Source organism: Ovis canadensis, chromosome 8, assembly GCF_042477335.2.
Source record: "Ovis canadensis isolate MfBH-ARS-UI-01 breed Bighorn chromosome 8, ARS-UI_OviCan_v2, whole genome shotgun sequence".
In the NCBI taxonomy this organism is placed as follows: Eukaryota; Metazoa; Chordata; class Mammalia; order Artiodactyla; family Bovidae; genus Ovis; species Ovis canadensis.
The window spans coordinates 77672392-77696581 of record NC_091252.1 but is presented as its reverse complement, the minus strand read 5'-3'; the positions used below and the strand labels follow the sequence as shown (position 1 = coordinate 77696581).

At 37.3% G+C, this 24190-nt stretch overlaps 1 protein-coding gene across 2 annotated transcripts in view; it reads right to left on the bottom strand.

Moving 5' to 3' along the window:
- The window catches only part of VTA1 (vesicle trafficking 1), a 72754-nt gene extending 49315 nt beyond the window's left edge, over positions 1-23439 (bottom strand). The window contains exons 1-2 of one of the 2 annotated variants that reach the window (XM_069599292.1): positions 23122-23439; positions 1638-1732 (exon numbers count right to left, since the gene is read on the bottom strand). In XM_069599292.1, coding sequence (XP_069455393.1) covers positions 1638-1732; positions 23122-23233 — 207 coding nt within the window. In that variant the 5' untranslated portion in view covers positions 23234-23439. The remainder of the gene's footprint in view (positions 1-1637; positions 1733-23121) is intronic. The other variant, XM_069599293.1, reaches the window with a different exon arrangement.
- Positions 23440-24190: the final 751 nt, after the last annotated feature.

Sequence of the window (24190 nt, the reverse complement as noted above, 5' to 3'; positions counted from 1 at the left end):
GAACCAAATATAAACATTATAATACAAGCAGATACGTTCTCACCATGGAATAAACTTCCTTGTTATTTAATGTAGATGATAAAAAATTCCTGGTAAGTCCCTTTATAAATGTGATTTTGCATTTTCTGTATTATAAAGAACCATTTAAGTTTTGCCTTATCCATAAGCTATTGTTATTTCACCTATTATTGTTAAGCTGTAAAATTAATAGAGGTTTATTCTATATTAATGTCTGTAAGAGATGGTATTTTACAAAGTATTGCTACCTGTCAGCAATACTGTTTCATCCACCTCCTAACCTCACTCTCAAAAAGAGTACTCAAACCTTTCTTGCATTCACAGAAGCAGTGTTAGAAGCAGAAGGCCAGACAGGTTCCAAGGGCAGCTGAGTGGTCATCAGTAGTGCCACCAGGCCTACCTTGGGTGGATAATAGCAGAAGATGACAGGGTTCTGGCTCTGAAGGTCAGACACCCATACAAGGTTAAAGAGAACACTCTTATCCATGGCTGCTTCATACAACTAACACTTTGATCTGAATAACTTTCAACATTTATAAAAGGTTCTGGATTGACTGGTGTAAGTGTTTTGATTTTTAATGTTTAAGTTTTGTTTCTCTAAACGAAATAATGCAACTGGTCAAATAAATATTTAGGTTTCTAATTCTCTTGTTAGGCACTCAGTCATGTCTGAATCTTTGTGACCCCATGGATTGTAGCCCACCAGGCTCCCCTGTCCAAGGTAGGCAAGAATACTGGAGTGGGTTGCCATGCTCTCCCCCAGGGGATCTTCCCAACCCAGGGAGGAGATTAAGTAATGAGTAGACCTTGACATTGTTCGAAAAGAGTCTGGGGCACAGGGTGGAGCCCCTATTACTAAGTGAGGTTACTATAGTTTAGCATTGCCTTCCTGATATATTGATACCCAGTCAAATCCATTCAGTTTTCCCTGGATTGGTGCTTCTACACAATCTGTGATGTTACATCATAGTTCAAGATGATTCATTAGTCACCTACCACATTTCTGTTAGCAGAGGAGAATGCCTGGACCGTAAGAGTATCCTGTCACAGGACTAAAAGTGGGAGGAAGAGACAATAGGAAACTTGCCTTTTTTCACTTGCCTTTTTCACTTTTTTCACTTGTCTTTTTCACTAAATAAACAGCCCATTTCTTTTCTTTTTTTTTTGATGTGCCTTGTGGCATGTGGGATCTCAGTTCCCTTACCAGGGATCAAACCCATCCTCATGCAGTAGAAGAGCAAAGTCTTAACCACTTGACTGCCAGGGAGGTCCCCCATTTTATTATTATAAGAGCTATTTAAGAATTTCTAAATCAAGCATCCATGTGAGTGCATGAAGGAAGGTTAGAAATGATTTGTTACTTATGAAATAATGATTCAAAAGTCTACAATAACCTGGAACAAGAAATAATGTATAGGCAAAGATATTGAAACCAACTTTTACTTACAACTCCCTAAGCACTATAATGTAAATGTAAAAAAAAACTGTCTAATTTTTCCTCAGCTATAATGACACTGCTGATTGCCACCAACAGTTAGAGCTACAATAACAAACACACACAAATGAAATAAAATGGCATTATAAACATTAATCAGAAAAATGTTCAGTGTTCAACTTACAGCTTCTAACTGATCCATTAGCCTTGATAGAAATTTACGACATTCAGGAGTTTTACTATCAATCTTCATTCCAGTTTGCATTGCATACAATCGACCTATAAAGAAAAATACAATGATGTGAATAATTTCCAGGACTGAATGTTTAAAATATGTTGTCTCTAATAAATAATTTAAAATTTAAGTGAATTTAGAAATAAAACTTTGATTTACTGTGGATCTTATTCACAAATATAAAAAACGCAAAACACTATCCAAAGAATACAAGATTCATGATGATGATAACAAATATCTATGAAGGAAGGCCTTCTCTTTTGACATTATATTTAAAATAAAAGGACCAGTTTGAGGCTGTCAAAAGAACCTGCAATTTAAATTTAGTAGGTAAATGAGGGCATTCAGAAAAAAAAAACCTTGTGTATAGGAGCACTTGCCAAGGGCCAGATATGTGATAACTGATAAAATACACAATATGTGTTGGGAGAGAGGAAATGCCACTTGAGCTGAGGTTAATGGGGAGAATTGTTTTGGTCATTTTTATGTATACATGTAAAAACAAACATACTGAAGGAGGAAACAGACAAAACAGGCTCTATCTTGAAAGCAAGACTCCATCTTGGGCCAGATTGTGGACTCTGAGCTATATGCCCAGTATCTATGGAAACGACATACCAACTGGAAAACCAGACCCCCGGATGGAAGAGCCGCAGGGCTCGTACCTAGAGTCTCCATCGCCTAAAAGAATACCCTAATTATCTGTGTAACTGAATAGAATCATAAATTTTATTATGCTTATTGAGGTAAGGCCACAGGTCTATTGATAATTGTCCACTGTTAACTACCTAGGCTTAAGGCATATGAATCATGGGTTTAAGGCATACGAATCACTCACGGGTTAACTTTGATTGTATGCTTCTTTTCCTTTGTTCAGACTAGTTTCAGAGAATTTGGGGAGGTGGGTTTGAGCATGTACACTTAGGGTATATAAGGTTTTCACAAAAACTGGTTGGGTTCCTTGGCTAAGAGGAGACTGCCTTGGGCCCACCGGTGTAATAAACTGCACTCCACTATCTGCATCGTCCTTCTGAGTGAGTTTGTTTGGCTACAATAATACTATCTCTTGGAACGTGTGGCTACAATAATACCATCTCTTGAAAAAAATAATAAAAATATTACAGATAAGGCTGAAGCTAAAAACTTCTCTGAAACCACAACCCTAAACAGCTTTCTCAGTGATGAGAGCTGTGAAGTTTGGTGGCAATTATTACCACTGGTGTGTACACATATTGCCTGTAATTTTCCTCTTAGTTTCAATAACATGCTCTGAAGATTTGCGTAGCCCTACAGGGCTCCACAGTATGGACACGACATTTGAACTAAAGCACAATGAGGTATTCCCAGATTTTCATCATTACAAGCCATGCTGCACTACCAGGCCTTCTTGAGTGCACATGCATGAGTGTCCGGTGGGAGACACCAAGGAGAACTGCTGGCTTGTAGTATGTGTACCTTTTTCACCTGAAGAGCTACTCTTCAACTGTCCTTCAAAACAAATGACCACTATGCAGTTATAGCTACAACACCACATGCAAGCAGTCATTTCTCCCAAACTCACAAAAAGCTGACATTAAATTAAAAACTGGTATTAAACTTCCTATCAATCTCAGGACTGTGTTATCTCACTTTTGATTTTGCATTTTCACTACTCAAAAGATCTTAGAAATGTACTGAAGACCTTTATATCCTCTTTTATGAATGCAGAATAGCTATCAAAACAAAAATTTCATCAAATTTTCTGTTTGGTTGCTTGCTTTTTAACAAACTGTTCTTTATACAGTAGGAAAGAGGGCCCTCTCACCCCCAAGTGGAATCTTGTGAACACTATCGCCTTTCCTGCTCTAGTCTTTTCTCCTCAGCAGGGAATCATTCAACCTATTTCTTCTCAGATTCTGCAACTCCAACTTAAACTCCATGATAATGGCAATTGTAGTCTACTTGGTTTGCTGATGGATCCCTGGCATCTGCAACAGTCCTTGGCCTTCGATAAACATTTTCTGAATAGATAAAATACATGAATGAAACAACAGTTCATTCTGCCTGATGGCTTTAAATGCCACTTTTGTCATTCATTATCATATATTAAATTTTCATGGGACAAAAGGCCCCAACTCTGTATATTGTCTATCTTGCTTTGTTACTTGTTAGTCTACTATCTATCGTAGCTTTATTTACTACAGCTTTAGAACATGGCAAGCTGTTAGTTACACTTCCAATTTCCAATTCACACCTTCTTTAAAGACGTGTTAATATACTAATACAATCGTGTATTCTGCGTGTGTTTAAATTCAATATCTGTATCTGAAGGAACTACTTTTAAAGGCTTAGGCTTTTAGGGTCATCTCACAGAGCTTGAAGTTTAATTTATTAATATATTTATTTCTGTATCAAATGTAGGGGTTTGATTCATCCAGTTATCAATGAGAAACAAAAATGGAGTTTCTTAAATACCTGTACTGATTTATACTGACTCACAACGTAAAAAGCATGATACTTTCATTTTTACTGTACAATATCCAGCACTGGATACTAATCTGACAAAAAAAATCTAATTTGGAAGCAAAAATAAAACCCACTTATTATATTCACTGCTTTGATCACAATGTGACAAAATTTCCTTTTCCTCTTTTTCTAACCAGTCATATTTAATAACATGCCCAGGTCGTTTGAGAACTAGGCTTGAATCACCTCTCCCCATTTAAAAGCATGGCTGATCACCCTCCCCTTTTTAAAGCAGTCATCTCCTGAGTCGTTCAAGCTTCATATCTATCTCAGTCAGCTCTTCTTTTGTCATAACTGTGACAGAACTCCCCAACACATCCTCTTAGTGAGCTGTCCAGGTCTTTTCTTCTAGCACTCTTGCTGTATTTCTTTTATTAAAAGTACATCACATGAGCTCTTTGGAAAATAAACATTTTGGATGGAAATTAGGCCATCTTTCAATTTTTGAATGTTGTTTTAAAATACAGAAACTTAAAATATTTATGTACCCAAAGTGATTTTTCTATCAATTCTACGCTTGGCAAGCTCTTTATCGCCAAGAAACTGGATATTCAGCTACATGATTTTTTCAGTTTTTCCTCTGGTTTTTCAAATTTAACTCTTTGATAACTTGCATCTACCTCAGTTACTGGTATCTGTCCCAAATGCAAGTGGTAAAAAATCCTTTCCTTCTCTAATCATTTGTGGTTCATCTTTAGTATGTTTTTACTTTTTATATGTCTTGGCTATTTGATTTTACTGCGATTACAGATCAAATGTCATCTCCTCATATGATAATACCTGTAACTGATAATATGCTTCTTCTTCCTTGAAATTTAATCTTTGTATTTCTTAATGTATTACCAATTTTTTTCTGAAGACTTTTAAGTGTTCTTGCTCTTATTTTCAAGGGCAAGGCTTTTGGCTGAGCATAGGGATCAGTTCTGTGCCAGGCTGCTTCTATTTCCCCTAACAGTTTTCACCCTAAGCTATACTGAGGCTGCAGACTTTGAAACCCATAAGAGTCCAGGGAATGGCTGGAGTGTGGGAAGAAAATATTAGCCTTTTATTGATATGTTTATCTCATCCTTTATACTTTTCTTTTATATGCTTCCCTGGTAGCTCAGCAGATAAAAGAATCTGCCTGCAGTGCAGGAGTCCAGGGTTTGATCCCTGGGTTGGGAAGATCCCCTAGAGATGGAAATGGCAAATCACTCCAGTATTTTTGCTTCAAAAATCCCATCAACAGAACAGCCTGGCAGACCACAGTTCATGGGGCCACAAAGAGTCAGGCACATGTAGTATTTTTACAATAAATATATATTTAAATATATTAAATATATCAATACAGAAAAATTATTTATTAAGTTACATAATATTCATGTTTAATCATTTTAAACTTGAGAGTAGATAAGCAAAAGGCTGAGCATCACTGCTCATTGCATCCTTACTCCTCTCAACTGTAAACTATACTTTTTGCCCCAACCAAGTCCATGTTTCTCCACACAGCCCTACTCCTTCCACCATAATCCCTGGAACTACTATTGAAACAGTTCTGAAGAATCAGCAAACTGTCTTACCTCTCCTCAGATGCCTTCTTCCTCTTTGTCTTAATTAAAACCTAAATGTCACTTAAGAAATCATTTTCTTTGCAGTTCTCTCAAGTAATAAGTTTTAATTCTCTTACATTCTTTCTAGCATTTAAGAGAAGAGTTGGTAAGTATGACTGGTTTTCTTTTTGCATCCCACTGTTACAATATTCTCTCAAGGCGTTCTAAATACACGGGTCTAGCGCTCGTCCATTCTCTTCCACTGGACTGTTATGCTTGTAATTGCTCACGTACCTTAGGGTCTTTCCTTATCTTTCCACTATCTTAAAAATTTCGCTGTTCACATGGATTACCTGCATCCTTTCTCCCTGTCTTCTTTACTAACAAGATTCCTATATTATTAGGGAGTTGTAATATAGCTAGCCAAAACAGTACATTTCCCTGTATTCCTCAAAGCAAAATATGGCCATGCTATTACCTAAGACAAATATTATATAACCAGAAGTGGCTGAGACTTATGGAAGGACTGTAAAACGGGAATGACAGCCGGGGAAAGGAAATGACTCATTCCCTTTTCTCCTCCCTGCTGCCTAGAACAGAAATGGGATGACTGAAACTCTAGTAGGTAGCTTGGACCACAAGGCGACTTTGGTAATCATGTGCTGGTTTATACATTTGAAATCAGAAAAAGCCTGGGTCCCTGATGGCTTCATGGAATTGGTACTGGGTACTGCCGATATCAGACTTTCTTTTAAATGAGGAAATAAATCCTTATTTTACTTATGCATTGTAATTCTGAATTTTCTGCAATAAGAAAGCAAATCTATTTCTAATGCATACCTAGTGCTGTGCTCTCAATTCTTATCAGTTCTGATCTCCATAACTGTACGGACTCTCCCTTATATGCCAGTAACCTCATAACTAAATTACCATTTCAAACTGCTGTACTGTTAATATCAGTATATCATGTACTCAATCTAAACATAACTGCTTTTCTTCCAACTTTAAACTCTGTGTGTTACAATAGGCTTCCAGTTCATTGGTGTCTCCTTACTTCTTCATTAAAATCAGTCTTTTCTCCTTTAACTTCCTTCTGTAACTAGCTTTGATTTTATGATAGATTTTTCTAGGATTTTATTGCCCTATGTCTAAACCCTGAATCTTTTTATTACACTCCTCTGGCAAATGTACACTCATATATATATAAGCTCAACAATCCTCTCTCCCTGCATCTACATACCAGCAACACAGACCACAGACAGATCAGCATCACTATAAATATTAGAATTATCAACCTCAAAAGAGCTTAATACTTCTTCATATTGAATATTCCAGTATTATTTATTTGAGCAGGTAAAATACACTTTCCATCACTACAAACTGAGAAAGCTACAGTTCTTTAAACATACATATTTTTATGACATGCCAACATTTTATGTCCTGTGTGAAACATCTGGTTTGAAACTAATCTTAAAGCTCTCTGTTTTGTTTCCCATCTTCTTTCCTGTTTTGGCATTATCTGAAGACATTTTATATTAATTGTGTAAAGACTGATTTCCTTATCTTCTCAACTTCTCAAATGACTATTTCAAGCATATTTCAAGCAAACCCTCACCCAAACACACACACAGAAAATTAAACAGACATCAGTTAATTATTTACTGTCTATATATACTATTAGTCAACACAGTAACACAATGTAAGGAAATAGAGGAGTGAGCTTCATTTCCGTGGGAGGTCTTTCTTCTTATTTTATTATCAAGTGGACAGTATATGAATTATACCATCTATGGAGTGTAGTGAACTACTTAATAGAGCAACCGTGGAAATAAATGGCTATCCAGCAACGGTAAAAGTCCATTAAGCAAACACACAGAAAACTAATCAGTATTTTCTTGTTATCAAGAGAAAGTTATTTATTCCTATGTAAAAAGTACAATTTTGTTTCTGATTTGTTACTTTTAACTACTTCCAACATTGCTCATAATAAAAATCAAGATTATCGGTATCTCCTTTGAAGTGAGAATCAGATTTATTCCCAATTCACTACCACCACAACCATCATCAATTTTCCTCTCAACACAAATATAATATAAGCTTCTTACCCTCTAAAAGCTAACCTTAATACAAGTGGCTGATACTTGAAATACAGTGCAGTGACAACACAGTTTTATGGTTTCACTTATACCCATTTTCTTCTTGGCTTACATGCATATTCAATCTTTGCAATTACAAGGACATTATTACAAAGTAACACCTTTAATTGAAGGACTGGAAAGAATCATCTCAAAATTGAAAAGATTTAAGTACAAATTTGCCTAGCTTCTATATTTCTGAGTATCTTACATGGTTTACAATTCGTAACTTGTACAACAAGACACATTTTCTAATATTAATACAGTGAAAAGACGTTAAATCTTATGAAAATTTATACACCAAAAGATCTTCTAGTCATACAGATGGGAAAAAGGACTACTTTCATATAAAACTCTGTTCAGGACAAGTAATTCATTGTAGAAGCAGCAGTATGAAGAAAAATTGATGTACAACATGGAAAATTACCTAGTAAAACAGAATAAATATGTAGCTAGAATCACCTATAGGGAAATATATTTATTTCATCAAGAAAATGTGTTCATTTTTATGAATAAATAATTTTTAAAGATGAGTAATGAGGCATATTTGGAAAAGGATTAAATACTTTCCAACCTAACTTTAATGTGAAGCATTTAGAAGACAAATATTTACTAATCCTCAAGGCATGTATACTTCAAAGTTTCATTAAATCTAAACATTAACATTCTATCACATCCTCATTTATACATGAGAAATCTAAAAATATGAAATTCATGATATAAAGACACAAAAGGCACATAAAAGTAATTGTTAAGAGTGATGTACTAGTGGGTTAAATGAATATAGCACTCAAGTAGGTATCATTATGACATACACTGATGTATAAAGCCACATTTTATTCCAGTAAATAGAACCAAATCTATTACTCTACTCATAAGTATATTATAAATACCTGCTCTATGGTTAGTATTGTCTTTGTGAAGGGAGAAAAATAAACTAAAAACAAAGTATGAATGAAAATATCCTAATAAAGGGCATATACTACACTCATTCCTTCATGAAGTATTTTTAGAGCTTCTGTCATAATGTGATAGCTTTAAGAAAAGTTAGCTCCTTCTGAATTCCTACTAAAAGACTGTGCTGGTACTTAGTAAATAATAGTGATGATTTGATTACTAAAATAAGAACACAGATTCTAACTCTGGCCACAAGGAGTAATATTTGCCATCCTACTGTGAACAATCAAAGAAAACTAGACAAAATATATAAAAGAGGTTTTTGGACAATGGAAACAGACATGGGAAGATGAAGACATCTGAAGAAAGGAAACATATGAGATGACACCAATATCAATCTAGCATTCTGCCTGGAGGAACATTCCAGTCTAAGGAGTAGGAAGGGAATCCTAAACAGAACACAGTCCTCTGAGTTGAGAAAATGGACTGGAGTTCAGGGAGACTGAGGCAGCTGTAAATTGAGGGGCAGAATTCTGAAGAGTATGAAACTACACAGAAAAGAAACCCCAAAATCTGTATAGGAGTTTATCTGGAGGCTCAGGTGAACACTGCCATGTGCATGTGAAGGAGAAAACTCTATAAGGCCAGAGAATGAACAGACGCTGTGAGCTGGACTATCCCCAGTGCACGCATAGGGCTGGGATGCATTACAGTTAGAACCAAAAGGAGCAGAGAGCCCCAGAGGTTTACCCAGGATATTCTGTAGACAGGCCCCAACTAAGTAATAGGGTTAACCTGTCCCTACAGCAAGGAGTACTTTAGAACTGCCCTCTAAAGCTAAAAACAAAACAAGGCACCAAAGAATTAAACTGAACAGCAATGAATTGCTGGCTGCATTTAATCCCTTCAAAGAATAGACATTCAAGAACTTAAAATTCACTCTGTCCCACAATCAATCAAAAATCACTAACGATGGCAATAGTAGAAGAATGTGAACATGAAACAATAAAACAATGACAAAATAATGGAAATAGCAGATGATGACATTAAAATACTGGGAAATCATTTTGAAGTATTTTATGGAAGCCATGAATAAAATGAGGAGATAGAACATACACAAAGGAACACAAAAGGGCCATCCAGAAATGAAATATAAGAGTATCTGAAATGAAAAGTTTTACTGGACAGGATTAACAGTTTAAATATCATAAAAGAAAAAATGAATGAACTTCAGAACATAGCAGTAGAAATACCTAAAATAAAGCAGGGAGTAAAAAGACTGAAAAGGAAAACACAAAACCAGAGTTTCAGTGAGGTATGGGGAACCATCAAATGCGCTAACATATATGTAACTGGAGTCCACCCCTTCAAAGGTGGGGAGGAGTGGCAAAAATGATTGATGAATTCTTTACCCAGCAAAAATATCTTTCAAAAATAAGGATGAAAATAAAAGCTTGTTTCACACCATAGAAGCTGATAGAATTGGTGACAATCCTATAAAGGGAATGATAAACTTTTCAACAGGCAAGAAAATGACACATTTAAAACCAACTACAAAGGAATGAAGAATGCCGAAAATGGTAATTATGCGGGAATACACTAAAAATTTTATTTCCTCATTTTATAAATTTCTTTTCTTTTTTACTTTATAATATTGCATTGGTTTTGCCATACATTGACATGAATCCACCACAGGTGTACATGAGTTCCCAACCCTGAACCCCCCTCCCACCACCCTCCCCGTATCATAAGAAGGACATATCATCATATCGTAAGAAGGACAATTAAAAAATAACAACATTCTAGGGTTTACAGGTTTATAACTGAAATATATGACAACTACAGCCAAAGGACAGGAAAAGGGAAAAGTAAGTTCTAAACTAATATGTGAAATGCAATTTTATATAGTAGTTGACTGTGATAGGGGTTCCCTGATGGCTCAGTTGGTAAAGAATTTGCCTCCAATGCAGGAGATGCATGTTCGATCCCTGGGTCAGGAAGATCCCTTGGAGGAGGGCATGGGAACCCACCCTAGTATCTTGCTGACAGAATCCTATGGACAGAGGCGCTTGGAGGGCTACAGTCCATGGAGTCACAGAGTTGGGCACAACTGAAGCACTGAGCACACACATACAGCCTGTGCAAGTTACTGTAATGCTAGTGTGTGTGTGTTAGCTTAGAGAGTTTAAAACCAACAGGACTTACTCAAAACAGGAGTAATTATTAAAATAACTATTGTACAATATAAAATTCATGTCTGCAAATATGTTTGCAAAATAAAAAAAGAAATGGAATATTAATGGATAAGTCAGCAGTCCAACTTTCTGAGGTTTTTATTATTAACCTGTCATGGGTACAGTAAAGTATCCGGAGTCAGCTTACAATAAAGAAATGATACCTACTTAGACAAAAGGACTATGAGCTCAAATTAGTTGCTACAGATTCAGAAATCAGCACAAAAAAACTGCTTATGTTTAATTGGTTAAAGATAATAAGCTTAGTTAAATTTATTAGTCATTAAATCAATTTCTGTGTGATTAACAGCAAATAACAGGCAACTGATTATTAATCCTAATATCCAAGTAGCTTACCACCATCAATAAAAATTCATTATTATTTAGCCTTTAAGCATTTACACTCGTGTCCTATGACATCTTGTATATGAAACATACCATATGTATTTTCAACTTCCTGAACTACATCTAATTTTCCTATGGTCATATAAAGAAATGACTCCCAAAGAACATTTATACATGTTCACTGAATGTCCATTAATTGTACAATACCACCCCCTAGAGGAAACTTTTAAAAACCAAATCTGAAACTTTGTATGTTGATATTTAATACCAGCTTTATGTGTTGATATTTGATATCGATACTAAATATCAACACATAGTTTAAAGGGAAAGAATCTTTCTAGTTTTCACTTTATCTACAACATCAAATGTCACAGAATAAAAATATTTATCATATGGTGCCTATGTTTAGTAGGAACTCTAATATTTTCTGGCTTCATTAAGGTGAAAAAAAAAAAAGAGAGAGAGAGAGATACAAAGCTCAGAAAGTTATGTCAGTAACATCAAGCCTGTCCTCATTTTTACTCTCCACTTATCAGGAATCTTCCAGATTATTGCACTGGTTCCCTTTGTTTTCCCACTGATTTAACAAGTCCCTTTACCTTCACTCTGTAACTGCTATTCTAATTACTACCTACTCTCAACAATTTTTCATGTACCCACTTCTCATCTAGCATCTGTCATTCAGGTCCTGGTTCCATCACTTACTAACAGAAGGACCAGGATGACTATAAGGTTCAAATCAGATACCCTGAAGAAAAGGATTGTTAGGAATGCCAAAAGCTACATGAATGTTAGTTATCTGGCCTCTTTATTCCATGACAACTATAAGGTGTAGCTATAGGGACCACGGCTGCCTCAAAAGTCAGGTCAATTCACCATTTTTGGAGTACCTATTCCTTATTGGGTAAGTATCTTTAGTGGCCGAGCACTACCTCGTACAGTGAATGAATCAAGAGGCCCTAGCAGGGTACAGCCTCCTTAAGTTTACACTCTAGAAGGGACTACAGGCATATGGAAAGCAATTCAGATAAAGCCATACAAGGTACAATGAGGACCGAGAGACGATGCATCTTAAAACGAGGGAGTTTAAGACAAGGCCTCCCAGAGAAAGTGGCATTTGAGCTAGAACCTTAAGGATAAAAATGGAGTGGGTTTGGTAAGGAGGGCAAGAGGTGTCAAGGGCTAGAGAACAATGTTGGAAGGTCTGGAGACAACAGAAAGTCAGTCAGGTTCTAGAAATGGAGTGAAATTCAGCTTGATTAAAATTACAGAAGATGATGCCATGTTCAAATCATGAGTTATCACTAAGTTCAGTTCAGTTCAGTTGCTCAGTCATGTCCGACTCTTTGCGATGCCATGAATCGCAGCACACCAGGCCTCCCTGTCCATCACCATCTCCCGGAGTTCACTCAGACTCACGTCCATCGAGCCCGTGATGCCATCCAGCCATCTCATCCTCTGTCGTCCCCTTCTCCTCCTGCCCCCAATCCCTCCCAGCATCAGAGTCTTTTCCAATGAGTCAACTCTTCGCATGAGGTGGCCAAAGTACTGGAGTTTCAGCTTTAGCATCATTCCTTCCAAAGAAATCCCAGGACTGATCTCCTTCAGAATGGACTGGTTGGATCTCCTTGCAGTCCCAGGGACTCTCAAGGGTCTTCTCCAACACCACAGTTCAAAAGCATCAATTCTACGGCGCTCAGCCTTCTTCACAGCCCAACTCTCACATCCATACATGATCATAGGAAAAACCATAGCCTTGACTAGACGGACCTTAGTCGGCAAAATAATGTCTCTGCTTTTGAATATACTATCTAGGTTGGTCATAACTTTTCTTCCAAAGAGTAAGCGTCTTTTAATTTCATGGTGCAGTCACCATCTGCAGTGATTTTGGAGCCCAGAAAAATAAAGTCTGACACTGTTTCTACTGTTTCCCCATCTATTTCCCATGAAGTGATGGGACCGGATGACATGATCTTCGTTTTCTGAATGTTGAGCTTTAAGCCAACTTTTTTGCTCTCCTCTTTCACTTTCACCAAGAGGCTTTTTAGTTCCTCTTCACTTTCTGCCATAAGGGTGGTGTCATCTGCATATTGATATTTCTCCCGGCAACCTTGATTCCAGCTTGTGTTTCTTCCAGTCCAGCATTTCTCATGATGTACTCTGCATATAAGTTAAATAAGCAGGGTGACAATATACAGCCTTGACGTACTCCTTATCACTAAAGGTACTTATATTTTTTCTGATAGTCAGATGGAGCTACTATTGGTGTTTTAAAAAAATTTTTGCTTTAAGTAAAGCTTTTGTTATTTAGTAATGATGGTATGAAACACGCCCACTTACGAGAAAATTTTTAAAAAGACAATCAAAGCTAATCAAAAGAAAACCATCCAGAAACTTAAAGCTGCTATTTTTCCCTCCAAGTTTATTATGTGTGTGTGTGTCTATGTATGAATGTATGTATATATGTATATATATACTAAGTCACTTCAGTCGTGTCCGATTCTGTGCGACCCCAGAGACGGCAGCCCACCAGGGTCCCGTCTCTGGGATTCTCCAGGCAAGAACACTGGAGTGCGTTGCCATTTCCTTCTCTAATGCATGACAGTGAAAAGTGAAAGTGAAGTCGCTCAGTCGTGTCTGACCCTCAGCGATCCCATGGACTGCAGCCTTCCAGGCTCCTCGGTCCATGGGATTTTCCAGGCAAGAGTACTGGAGTGGGGTGCCATTGCCTTCTCCATATATATATATGCATTTTTAAAAGTTCAGTTCAGTTGCTCAGTCGTGTCCAACTCTTTGCAACCCCATGGACTGCAGCACACCAGGTTTCCCTGTCCATCACCAACTCTGGGAGCTTGCTCAAATGCATGTCCATTGGTCAGTGATGCCATCCAACTATCTCATCCTGTCGTCCCCTTCTCCTCCTGCCTTCAGTCTTTCCAACCATCTGAGTCTTTTTCAATGAGTTAGTTCTTAGTATCAGGTGGCCAAAGTACTAGAGTTTCAGCATCAGTCCTTCCAATGAATATTTAGGACTGATTCCCTTTAGGATCAACTGGTTTGATCTCCTTGCTATCCAAGGGACTCCCAACAATCTTCTCCAACACCACAGTTCAAAAGCATCAATTCTTTGGCGCTCAGCTTTCTTTACGGTCCAACTCTCACATCCATACATGACTACTGGAAAAACCATAGCTTTGACTAGATGGACCTTGGTCTGCAAAGTAACATCTCTGCTTTTGAATATGCTGTCTAGGTTTTCATAGCTTTTCTTCCAGGGAGCAAGCATTTTTTAATTTCATGGCTGCAGTCACCATTTGCAGTGAAAAGTTCAAATCATAGTATATATATATAATTTTATATCCTGAATTTTTATATCAATCTTTACCCACGTTACAAAAGATGCTTTCTAATTTCTAAATGATTACATGACCTTCTATGCAATGGATATACCATAACTTAACCATTTCCACTATGATATATGTTTAGGCTGTTTTGCAGCTTGCCACAAACGTATATAATTGTTCACATAATCCTAAAGTTTTTCATATATTAGTGATTATTTCCTAGGCAGAAGCTTTTCAAAACTGGAATTACTGCACATCAGATACTTTTACAATTCTATATACTCCAATAAAATGCTTTCTAAAACTTGGAACCAATTCACACAGCCATGTCAAGGAGAATTTCATCACATACTCATTTCGTATAAGTTATAACTTTAGTCAAAAAATGGTATGCCATCTTAATTTACACTTGCTACTAATTCAGCTGAATGTTAAAAATTAGTATGCTCACTTCTAGTAGTACATACACATTTCTGTCCATTTATGGGGATCATAGTTTTCATTTTTTAAAATGGATTTGTATGAGTGTTTTCCCTATCAAGGACACTGGCCCTCTGTCTTTCATCTATTGGAAACATTCTTTTCCTAATGCAATGCTTTTATAAATTAATTGTACTGCTTGTGTAGCACAGGGTTTCTAAATGCTTAGTTAACTTTATCCTTCTTTTATTCTGTGTTGTTTTCACTAAACATTTAAAGCAGAACTTTCAATTAGCAACAGGTACTACCCGCTTGAAGTAGGGGCTTCCCTGGTGGCTCAGACGATAAAGAATTTGCCTGCAATGCACGAGGCCTGGGTTTGATCCCTAGGTTGGGAAGATCCCCTGGAGAAGAGAACAGCTACCCATTCCAGTATTCTTGCCTGGAGAATCCCCATGGACAGAGAAGCCTGGCAGGCTATAGTTCGTGAGATCACAAAGAATTGAACACAACTGAGCAACTTTCATTTAGCTTGAAGTAGAAGGTAGGAAGCTATCTCAATAGCTTAGATGTAAGGTGAGGGTATGATGGCAAAGAAACTACGAAGCTAAGTAAAAATGCAAACATTTGATAACTGGGCTGACTGTGACATGTATGAAGAAAGGAAGGGAAGGTTAAGTCTGTAATTTCTCAACTAATAAATCTGAAAATCTGACAGATATGAAAGATATTCTAGAAAACTCTGAAGCATCGACATTAGCTCAAGTTAAATTTTTTAAATGTGAGAAATTGATAAGTATATAAAAGAAAGTCCTCAAAGTATAAACTTCTGGCTGTAACAGGATTAACATGAAGGATTCTTCTTAGACAACTTCTATCTTCACTATGGTGTTGGATACAAGAACCTCCACTTGAGAGAACTATTTAGAGCTATATACAGACATATACACAAATGAATTCACGGAAAACTAGGTAAGTCTAAAAGAGATGGGCAGATTGTGTCAGTATCAATATTCTGGCTGTGATACTGTACTATGACTTTGCAAGATATTACCACTGGGCACAATGAGTAAAAGGCACTCAGATCTCTTTGTATTATTTCTTGTAACTGTTTGTGGATCTATAATTATTTCAAAATAATTTAATGAAAAAAAAAAAGTAACAATTTTTTCCAGGAGTGAGATGTTCCAAGTAAGAGTAAATTCAATAATTTGTTATTACTAATTAAAAAGGTCAAAGAAGTAAACTCTAAGCATATTAGTCAAAAAGTAATTTGATATATGATATTTTAACACTTATTCCTGACTTAAAAAGAAAATAAAAGCTCAAACAACTTAGAAATATAGGAATACTAAGGTAACAAAAAATGATAAAACACTAGAGTATTCCCATTAAGGCCAGATCTAAATCATTTCTGGAAATCACAAAATACTGGAAATGAGGAAGCATAAAGGGCACACCCTATGACATATCTATGACAATCTAATAGCCACAAGCTATGAAATACTGTACTTTGAGATTCTTTTCATTACGTTTCCTTACTGTAGTAAGAGCATGTGAAAAAACTATGAATTACCCTATATTTATTCAGTTAACACATATTACATGTAAACTACATAATTTCCAATTATCTACCATGGCTTAGGTACTGTATTAGGAGTTAAGAGATTCAATGATCATCAATTTAAGACCTATTTCTTGCTCTCAGAGTGAATATTTTAGTAGGCTGGAATATTCATAATATTTAGAACAATGACATTCATTAAATATTTATGAATGTCAATTATGTGTCAGGTGGTGAGAGAAAACAAGGTATCAGTCCCTGTCTTCCAAGAGAATCCAGGAGACTGAAAGGTCAAGAGGATCAAGAGGAGGGATGTACTTGATACCATTTCTAGACATCATATGAGCTCAGGAAAACCAATCTGCAAAAAATACTGAGTTGGGAACTCCCTGGTAGTCCAGTGGTTAAGAATCCAAGCTCTCACTGCTGAGGGCCTGGGTTAAATTCCTGGTTGGAGAACTAAGATCCTGTAAGCCATGAGGCATGACCAAAAAAAACCCACAAAAAGACCACAAACTTAAGAGATCAACAAAATACTAGAAACAAAAACACCAACCAAATATCTGAAAATTAAAACACAATGCATACTGAAAAGTGATCCAGAGGATGGAAAACCCCGATTATTCATTGAAGTGTCTATCAACGTGTCTGAATAATGCCTCCAATGCATAGCTTACTCCAGCTACACAGAGTTCAAAAGGAAAAAAAGTAAAAAGTACTGAGTCAATAAAAGTTTGATTAAGAGGAAGTCATAGGGGATTCCAGGCAGAGAGCAACATACAGAGAGGAAATATAAGAGAATATGGAACTTTTATAAATCAATAAGTAGCAAAATAACCTTTAGTTTTTCTTCTCACGAAAAATTCTTCCTTGCTCTAGGAATTTAGAAAATTTTTGTTTGCTCTAAGTTTACAGAAATGTATCCCTTCACACATTTTTAGGTTGACATTTACTACTTTTTATCTGAAGTTTAAACAGATAAAAAATGCAATTTCTGTACTACAGATGTCAAGTACTGACATCTAAAAATTTTATCACTCTTTCAACTGCAAACACCATAGCAATTCGGTATCTATTACAATCTTTTCAGATAAAAAATATTATTTTTTTAAAGAGTCAGAATACAGTCTTATTTTCTTTTAACCCATATTTCTATGTACTTACTTTATAGGATTTTATTATAAAAATGTATCTGCATGCTGAAAGGTGTTACTTGATTATCCTATCACACTGCTCTGCAACAAAAGTATATAAAAAATTAAATTTAAATTTTTATTAAATTTCCTGAGAGAAGGTGCTATGTGTTAAAATGTTTCTTCTGGAATTGAGTTTTTGCAATTGTTATATATAACAATGTAACATTTAAAACTATGAATTTTATTTATTTTAATAATCACTAAGTATAAAAAGCAAAATTTTCTTGGAAATGCATGAGTTAAACTGCCTATCTATGAATTAACGTGATTTATTCTCATAATGAACCAAAGTATTGGTTCTATTCCTGCTTTCATTTTTATGAATTTAACAAGGGAGAAAATTCATTCACATAAAGCAGCAGATGAGAATGGAAGCTTTGTCACAGCAAAACCACCAAATTCTTTAAATTCCTTCTGGGTTATAGGCTAAAAACCACATCATCACTTATCATCAAATAACATTTTTAATAATCTTTCTCAGCTGACATTCTAATTAGGTTTGCCTCGAAATTTGTTTTAAGACTAGAACAGAATGTGTCACCCCCTCATCAGAGTATTCGTTATCTCAGTTCCTCTGAAGGATACAGAGAGGATCTTACAAAGACTCATCATTTGCTTTCAATCAAAGGCTTCTTTTTATTGTAAGAGTGAGACAGGATTGGGAAAACTGAAATAGTGTTTGTTTCAACATCCTCTGGCAGGAAAAAAAAAGTTATAATATTTTCATCTTATCACTTGTTTTAAATGTATTTCTGAAAAAAGCAAAACACTCCAGAGCTGAAGATTTACCTCATTTGAGGAGAATGTCCACCATTCTACATAAATGGCAAAACTAACTGCTAAAGTCAAACCAATCAGCCATTGGAGGCTTACTTTTTTCAGAAAAATATGACTTCTCTAATTCAAATAAATGTTAACACACGTTCCCACACACTCTTTCTCATTTCTGGATTCTAAGACTAAAATTTTGATAACCTACAGACCTTGATATGAGCTTGTCACCTGAATGAAATAAGGTACTCCCACTTCAGCATTTCCCTTTTGCTTTTACCTCAGTCCATCGTAAAGGAGATCAGTCCTGGGTGTTCATTGGAAGGACTGATGTTGAAGCTGAAACTCCAATACTGAGGCCTCCTGACACGAAGAGCTCACTCATTGGAAAAGACCCTGATGCTGGGAAAGACTGAGGGCAGGAGGAGAAGGGGACGACAGAGGATGAGATGGTTGGACGGCATCACCGACTCGATGGACATGGGTTTGGGTGGACTCCGGGAGTTGGTGATGGACAGGGAGGCCTGGTGTGCTGCGGTTCATGGGGTTGCAAAGAGTCAGACACGACTGAACGACTGAACTGAACTGAACTTACTTCAGGAATGACACTTTAATAAGGAACAGAGAACGAAATGCTAGGATCATATAATGAAAACTCTTACCATTTTGAAACTTCAACACAGGCTAGTTTTGAACATGGCCTTACCATGTTCCCCAAGAACAAGGACAACATGCTCCATACCATCTTGCACTTGACCTTGGCTGCAAACTGCCCCTCTGCACTCCTCTGGATAAAATCCAAAATGATTGAACAATGGCTGCTAATAGCTAAGAAAAATTCCTCCTTCTTCTGAGATTTATTCTTGACTAATTATTCCTGAAAGGAGATGACTCCAGGTGACTCCCCTTATAAAAAGCTGTATGTTAGAATGTTCCTTTGACATCCTTTCTTTCCCATGCCCAGCATTTTTAAATAAAGGCTTATTCTGTGCTCTGACTGATTTTCTTCCAAATAAGACACATAAAGACAGGAAGCTCTATCTAATAGCTTAATAAATGGAGGTTTCACTAACACCAGTAATTTGTTAGAACTGTCCTTTTTTTCCTGGACACCCTGGAGGATTTTCCACCTTCTCCTCCAGAACAATACACCATAAAAATTCTAATGATGCAGGAGAGTCTGCCTTTACCCTTTAAAGTAGGAAGAGGGCAACTGAGAACAAGATAAAGTAATAAATACATAAATAAATAAAGGGAAGCATACTGCTTTGCCACCTTGACCAAAGGAACTTTGTCAGGAAAGAAACACAGAAGTTGCGAAATGTGAAAATGATTCCTATAGAATTATTTGCATATTGAAGTTTAAAGAGTACTAGTTTAGTAGTTCTAGCGCCTAAGTTACAAGAAAAAAACCGTCATAAGCCATTTTTTGTTACACAGCAGAATCAGACCTAAAATATAACCTATACAGTAATTATCAGACAGCAAATATAAATGCAAATATTTTTAAAGCACTTAAAGAAATGAGTGCGTTTAAAACAGTTAAAAGATTATCAGAAATGGCAAGGCTGATTTAAAAACAAAGTAAGAGAACATCTAGAAATAAAAAATGAGAATATTAATAGAAACACAACAGATGGGTTATACAATAGAATATATGAAGGTGAACACTGACCTAGAGAAATCACACAGAATGCAGCATAGAAAGAAAATGGACACAAACTATCAAAGCATTAAGAGACAAGGAAGCTAAAGGAGGAAAATGCAACACATGTCTAACTAAAATTGAAGGAATGAACAGAGATAGCAGATAAACAATCATTGAAAGTAGAGAACTTTCTAGATTTGATGAATGACACCCCAAACTCAGGAAGCCAAAATCTCAAATAAGGTACATAAAAAGAAATCAGGACCTAGAAAATCGGAACATAAATCCTAAGGAAGAAATTACTCAATTGGTCATATCTTAAAATTAAGAACTTTTGCACATCAAAGGATTTCATAAATAGAATGATAAATCAAAAATCAAACTTCTCAAATAAACTTTGAGAAGACATTTGCAATACCAAAAGATCAGTAGCTAGATTAAAACAATGAAATAGAAAATGGTCAAAAGCAATAAGTAGGTATTTCAATAGGAAATCACAAATGGTTAATTACCATATGAAAAGATGCTCAACCTTATTAAGACTCAGTGAATTGCAAATTTCACTCCAGTGAGACATCATTTCACACTCACCAGATCAGCAAAAATTTGAAAGTCTAATAACAGCAACCATGGTAGATATATTAGCATTCATTTTTACTGTTCCTTGAACTGTATATACACATTATATATGTTCTTTAACATGTACATAAGAAAGAAAGAAAGAAAGTGAAGTGGCTCAGTCGTGTCTGACTCTTTGCGACCCCTTGGACTGTAGCCTACCTGGCTCCTCTGTCCATGGAATTTTCCAGGCAAGAGTACTGGAGTGGGTTGCCATTTCCTTCTCCAGTGCTTCATAACAAAAATATTTTTTAAGTGACACCTGGTTTTAGCAATAAAAATCATGGTTCTTGACCCTGCTGAGAGCAGTTTCGGTGAAATAATGGGATTGAAAACCAGACTGCAATGGGCTGAAAAAGATCTATGAGGTAAGGATCTAAAGACAACTACAGACAACTATTTCAAGCCTAGCTTTGAGGTTGGGCAGACAGGACTGCAACTCTAGGGGAATGTCACAGTGAGAGCTCCTTTTATTTTTTAAATAAAGGAAACCGGGCAAGTTTAGGAAGAAACAGCAAAAGAGGGAGGATAGTGACACAGGAAATCAAGGGTCCCAGGACAGTGACAAATGTATAGAATACAGCGCCCATGGAGGGACTGCTTCTAGCCAGAATCAAGGGTTCCCACTTTACTGTTACAAGAAATAATCTCTCTGACTTTAATCACATTGCTTTTCTGCTTGCTCTATTCACTCTAGTTACAAGAGTCACTTTGATCCTCCTTTAAGCAAACCCCTACCTCAGGACTTTTGCACTTGTTATCCCCTCTATGGAGAGCACTCTTGCCCAGGTGATGCAAAGCTTGCTTCTCACTCCGGTTAAGTTGGTTCAGATGTGAACTCAGTGAGGCTTTCCCTGACCACTCTGAAAATGAAATCCCTCCCTCATTTCCTACCACCCTACTCCTGGTACTCCCTGTTCTTTCCCAGCTTTAATTTCCTTCACAATCTTGTAATATTCTATATGATTTACGCATTTTACTGTTTAATACCCCCACCCCACAATATGTAAGCTTCATGAATGCTGTAGCCACTGTGCCTGGTAATACTCATACAGGTAAAATCTCAATAAATACAAGCTGAATGAATGACTAATGGTCCCTGCTTGAGGAACCTGAAAAACAAGTATAACGCAAAAATGTTATGATCTGAACAAACTGAGGAGGTAAAGCCTTGAGAGTAATCATCTTACTGCCCACAGGAGAGGTGACATTTGAGTTAGAATCTGAATTAAGGAGTTCGCCAAGTGGGAAAAAAGGTAGATTTCCAAGAAAGGGAAGAATGTGGAGGTTTGAAAGGGCCTTGCACATCTGAGGAATGAAAATGGGGTACTCCTGGTTTATGGCCAGGATGACAGTGGACCATATTTTGGTTAACCTTATATTGTCTATAAGAGAGGACACATTATACTGAGCTTCTCAAAGTTAAAAATCCTTTTCAGCATACTATAGTTGCTTGGTCACTTGTTTAATTTGCAGCAAAGTTAGAATGTGGAATATAAAATAACCTATACTGGAACTACTCTCTTTAGCACAAAGGAAAAAGTGTGATCAAGTGTGATCTGCGTTTTTCATCAACTGTAGATTATATGTATCACAACCAAAGTGAGAGTATGTCACCAAATGTCTCGACCTCATTTATTACTCAAAATCAAGGCTAAAAGTTCTCATTGGTAGAAGACAGCAGTTTAAATGCCAAAGGAGAAATGGGCAAATACAAGTGTTTGATCTGCAGCAGCCACTCTCTATTTATGATTGGGCCTGCAAGTTGTCATAATTAACCCACACTCATGACAATGTTTTCAATTAGTCTCTTCCTTTTGCCCACATCACTACTGTCTCTGGAACACTTACCTTCCTTTTAGCCCCAACTCAGTTACTTAACTACCCTGGTTAATTTCACGATTTCCTGGTGGAGACAGAAAGCTCCTTTGTGTACACACAGGGAGAAGACTTTAGAACACTGTGTTTCAGAGTCCATGAGCCCATGTATTCCGTTTAAAACTATTTAGTTGGTGGACGCTAAAGTACTTTTGAAGTTTTGCCTTTCTGAGGCCTGGAGGGGCAGAGAACTTGGGGATCCCTGAGGAGGGCGGGACCCCCAGGGACTTCTGTCCCCAAGGGACCGGTCAGAGGCCAAAGCTCAGGTCTAAAGCTAGAGAGGCGGGGACGGCCTTAAGAACCAGGGGGCGGAGGCCAAGGAGGACCGCGGAGACTCGGAAGGACTCACAGTAATATGCCACCACAGGGTCTCGCTTGTCATGCTCCTGAGCCGTCCTCAGATGATGCTGTATGCTCTTAAACTGTGGGGGCAGCGGGGGGAGTGTAGCAAGAGCAGCCATCTCCTCTTCAGGAATCACCACTTCCTACTCGCCTGCCGCCGACACTTCCGCTTCCGCCTGGGAGCGTGCCCGCACGAACGCGCACAGCAAACCCCACCCATTTCCCCGTTGCTCAGCGACAGCGAGGCAACTACGGGTTGGCAGCAGGGACAACCTCAGTTCGCCTGGCACGTAGCGGTTACAGCCGAGAGGAGGCTGAGCGCCTCGGCCATCCCGCTGCCTATGGCACCGGCGCCCTCTGCTGGCTCCTGGCAGGAGGGACGAGAGATTTTGTTTTACTTCTCTTTGTTTCGCCATCGACCCCCCTTTTGTGGCTTAAGAACTGGTAGAAAGGGAAAAACAGGAATAAAATGATGTTTATTAATTGGGAGAAAAGGTAAAGAGGTGAATTGCCTTTGGCATCCTTCAGGAATTATCGTTTCCAATTCCTCACATTATATTAATAGCGTCCAGAGAAGCCTCTCTGACTTTAGAAACTTTGAATTTAATTCTTGCATAAGAGGAGAGATGTGTTTAAAATTTTAAATTACACTTCTATATGGACACATTGGATAAAATAACCAGATGGTTTTTCAACATGAATACTGAACCATTAAACTTAAAGATAATTGGCCTTTGTTCTAAGCTGGGTGGTAGACAGCTTGTTTTGGGAGAGTAATGAACAATTTGCAAAGTTCTTTGATACTTACTATCTTGTCAATGCACAAATAAGGCATTCACGTAATAGTTCTTGCTCAGCGCTGCCGGCTTATACCATATTTCAATTCAGTTCAGTTCAGTTGCTCAGTCGTGTCTGACTCTTTGCGGCACCATGAACCGCAGCACACCAGGCCTCCCTGTCCATCACCAACTCCCTGAGTCCACTCAAACCCATGTGCATCGAGTCGGTGATGCCACCCAACCATCTTATCCTCTGTTGTCCCCTTCTCCTCCTGCCCTCAATATTTGTCAGCATCA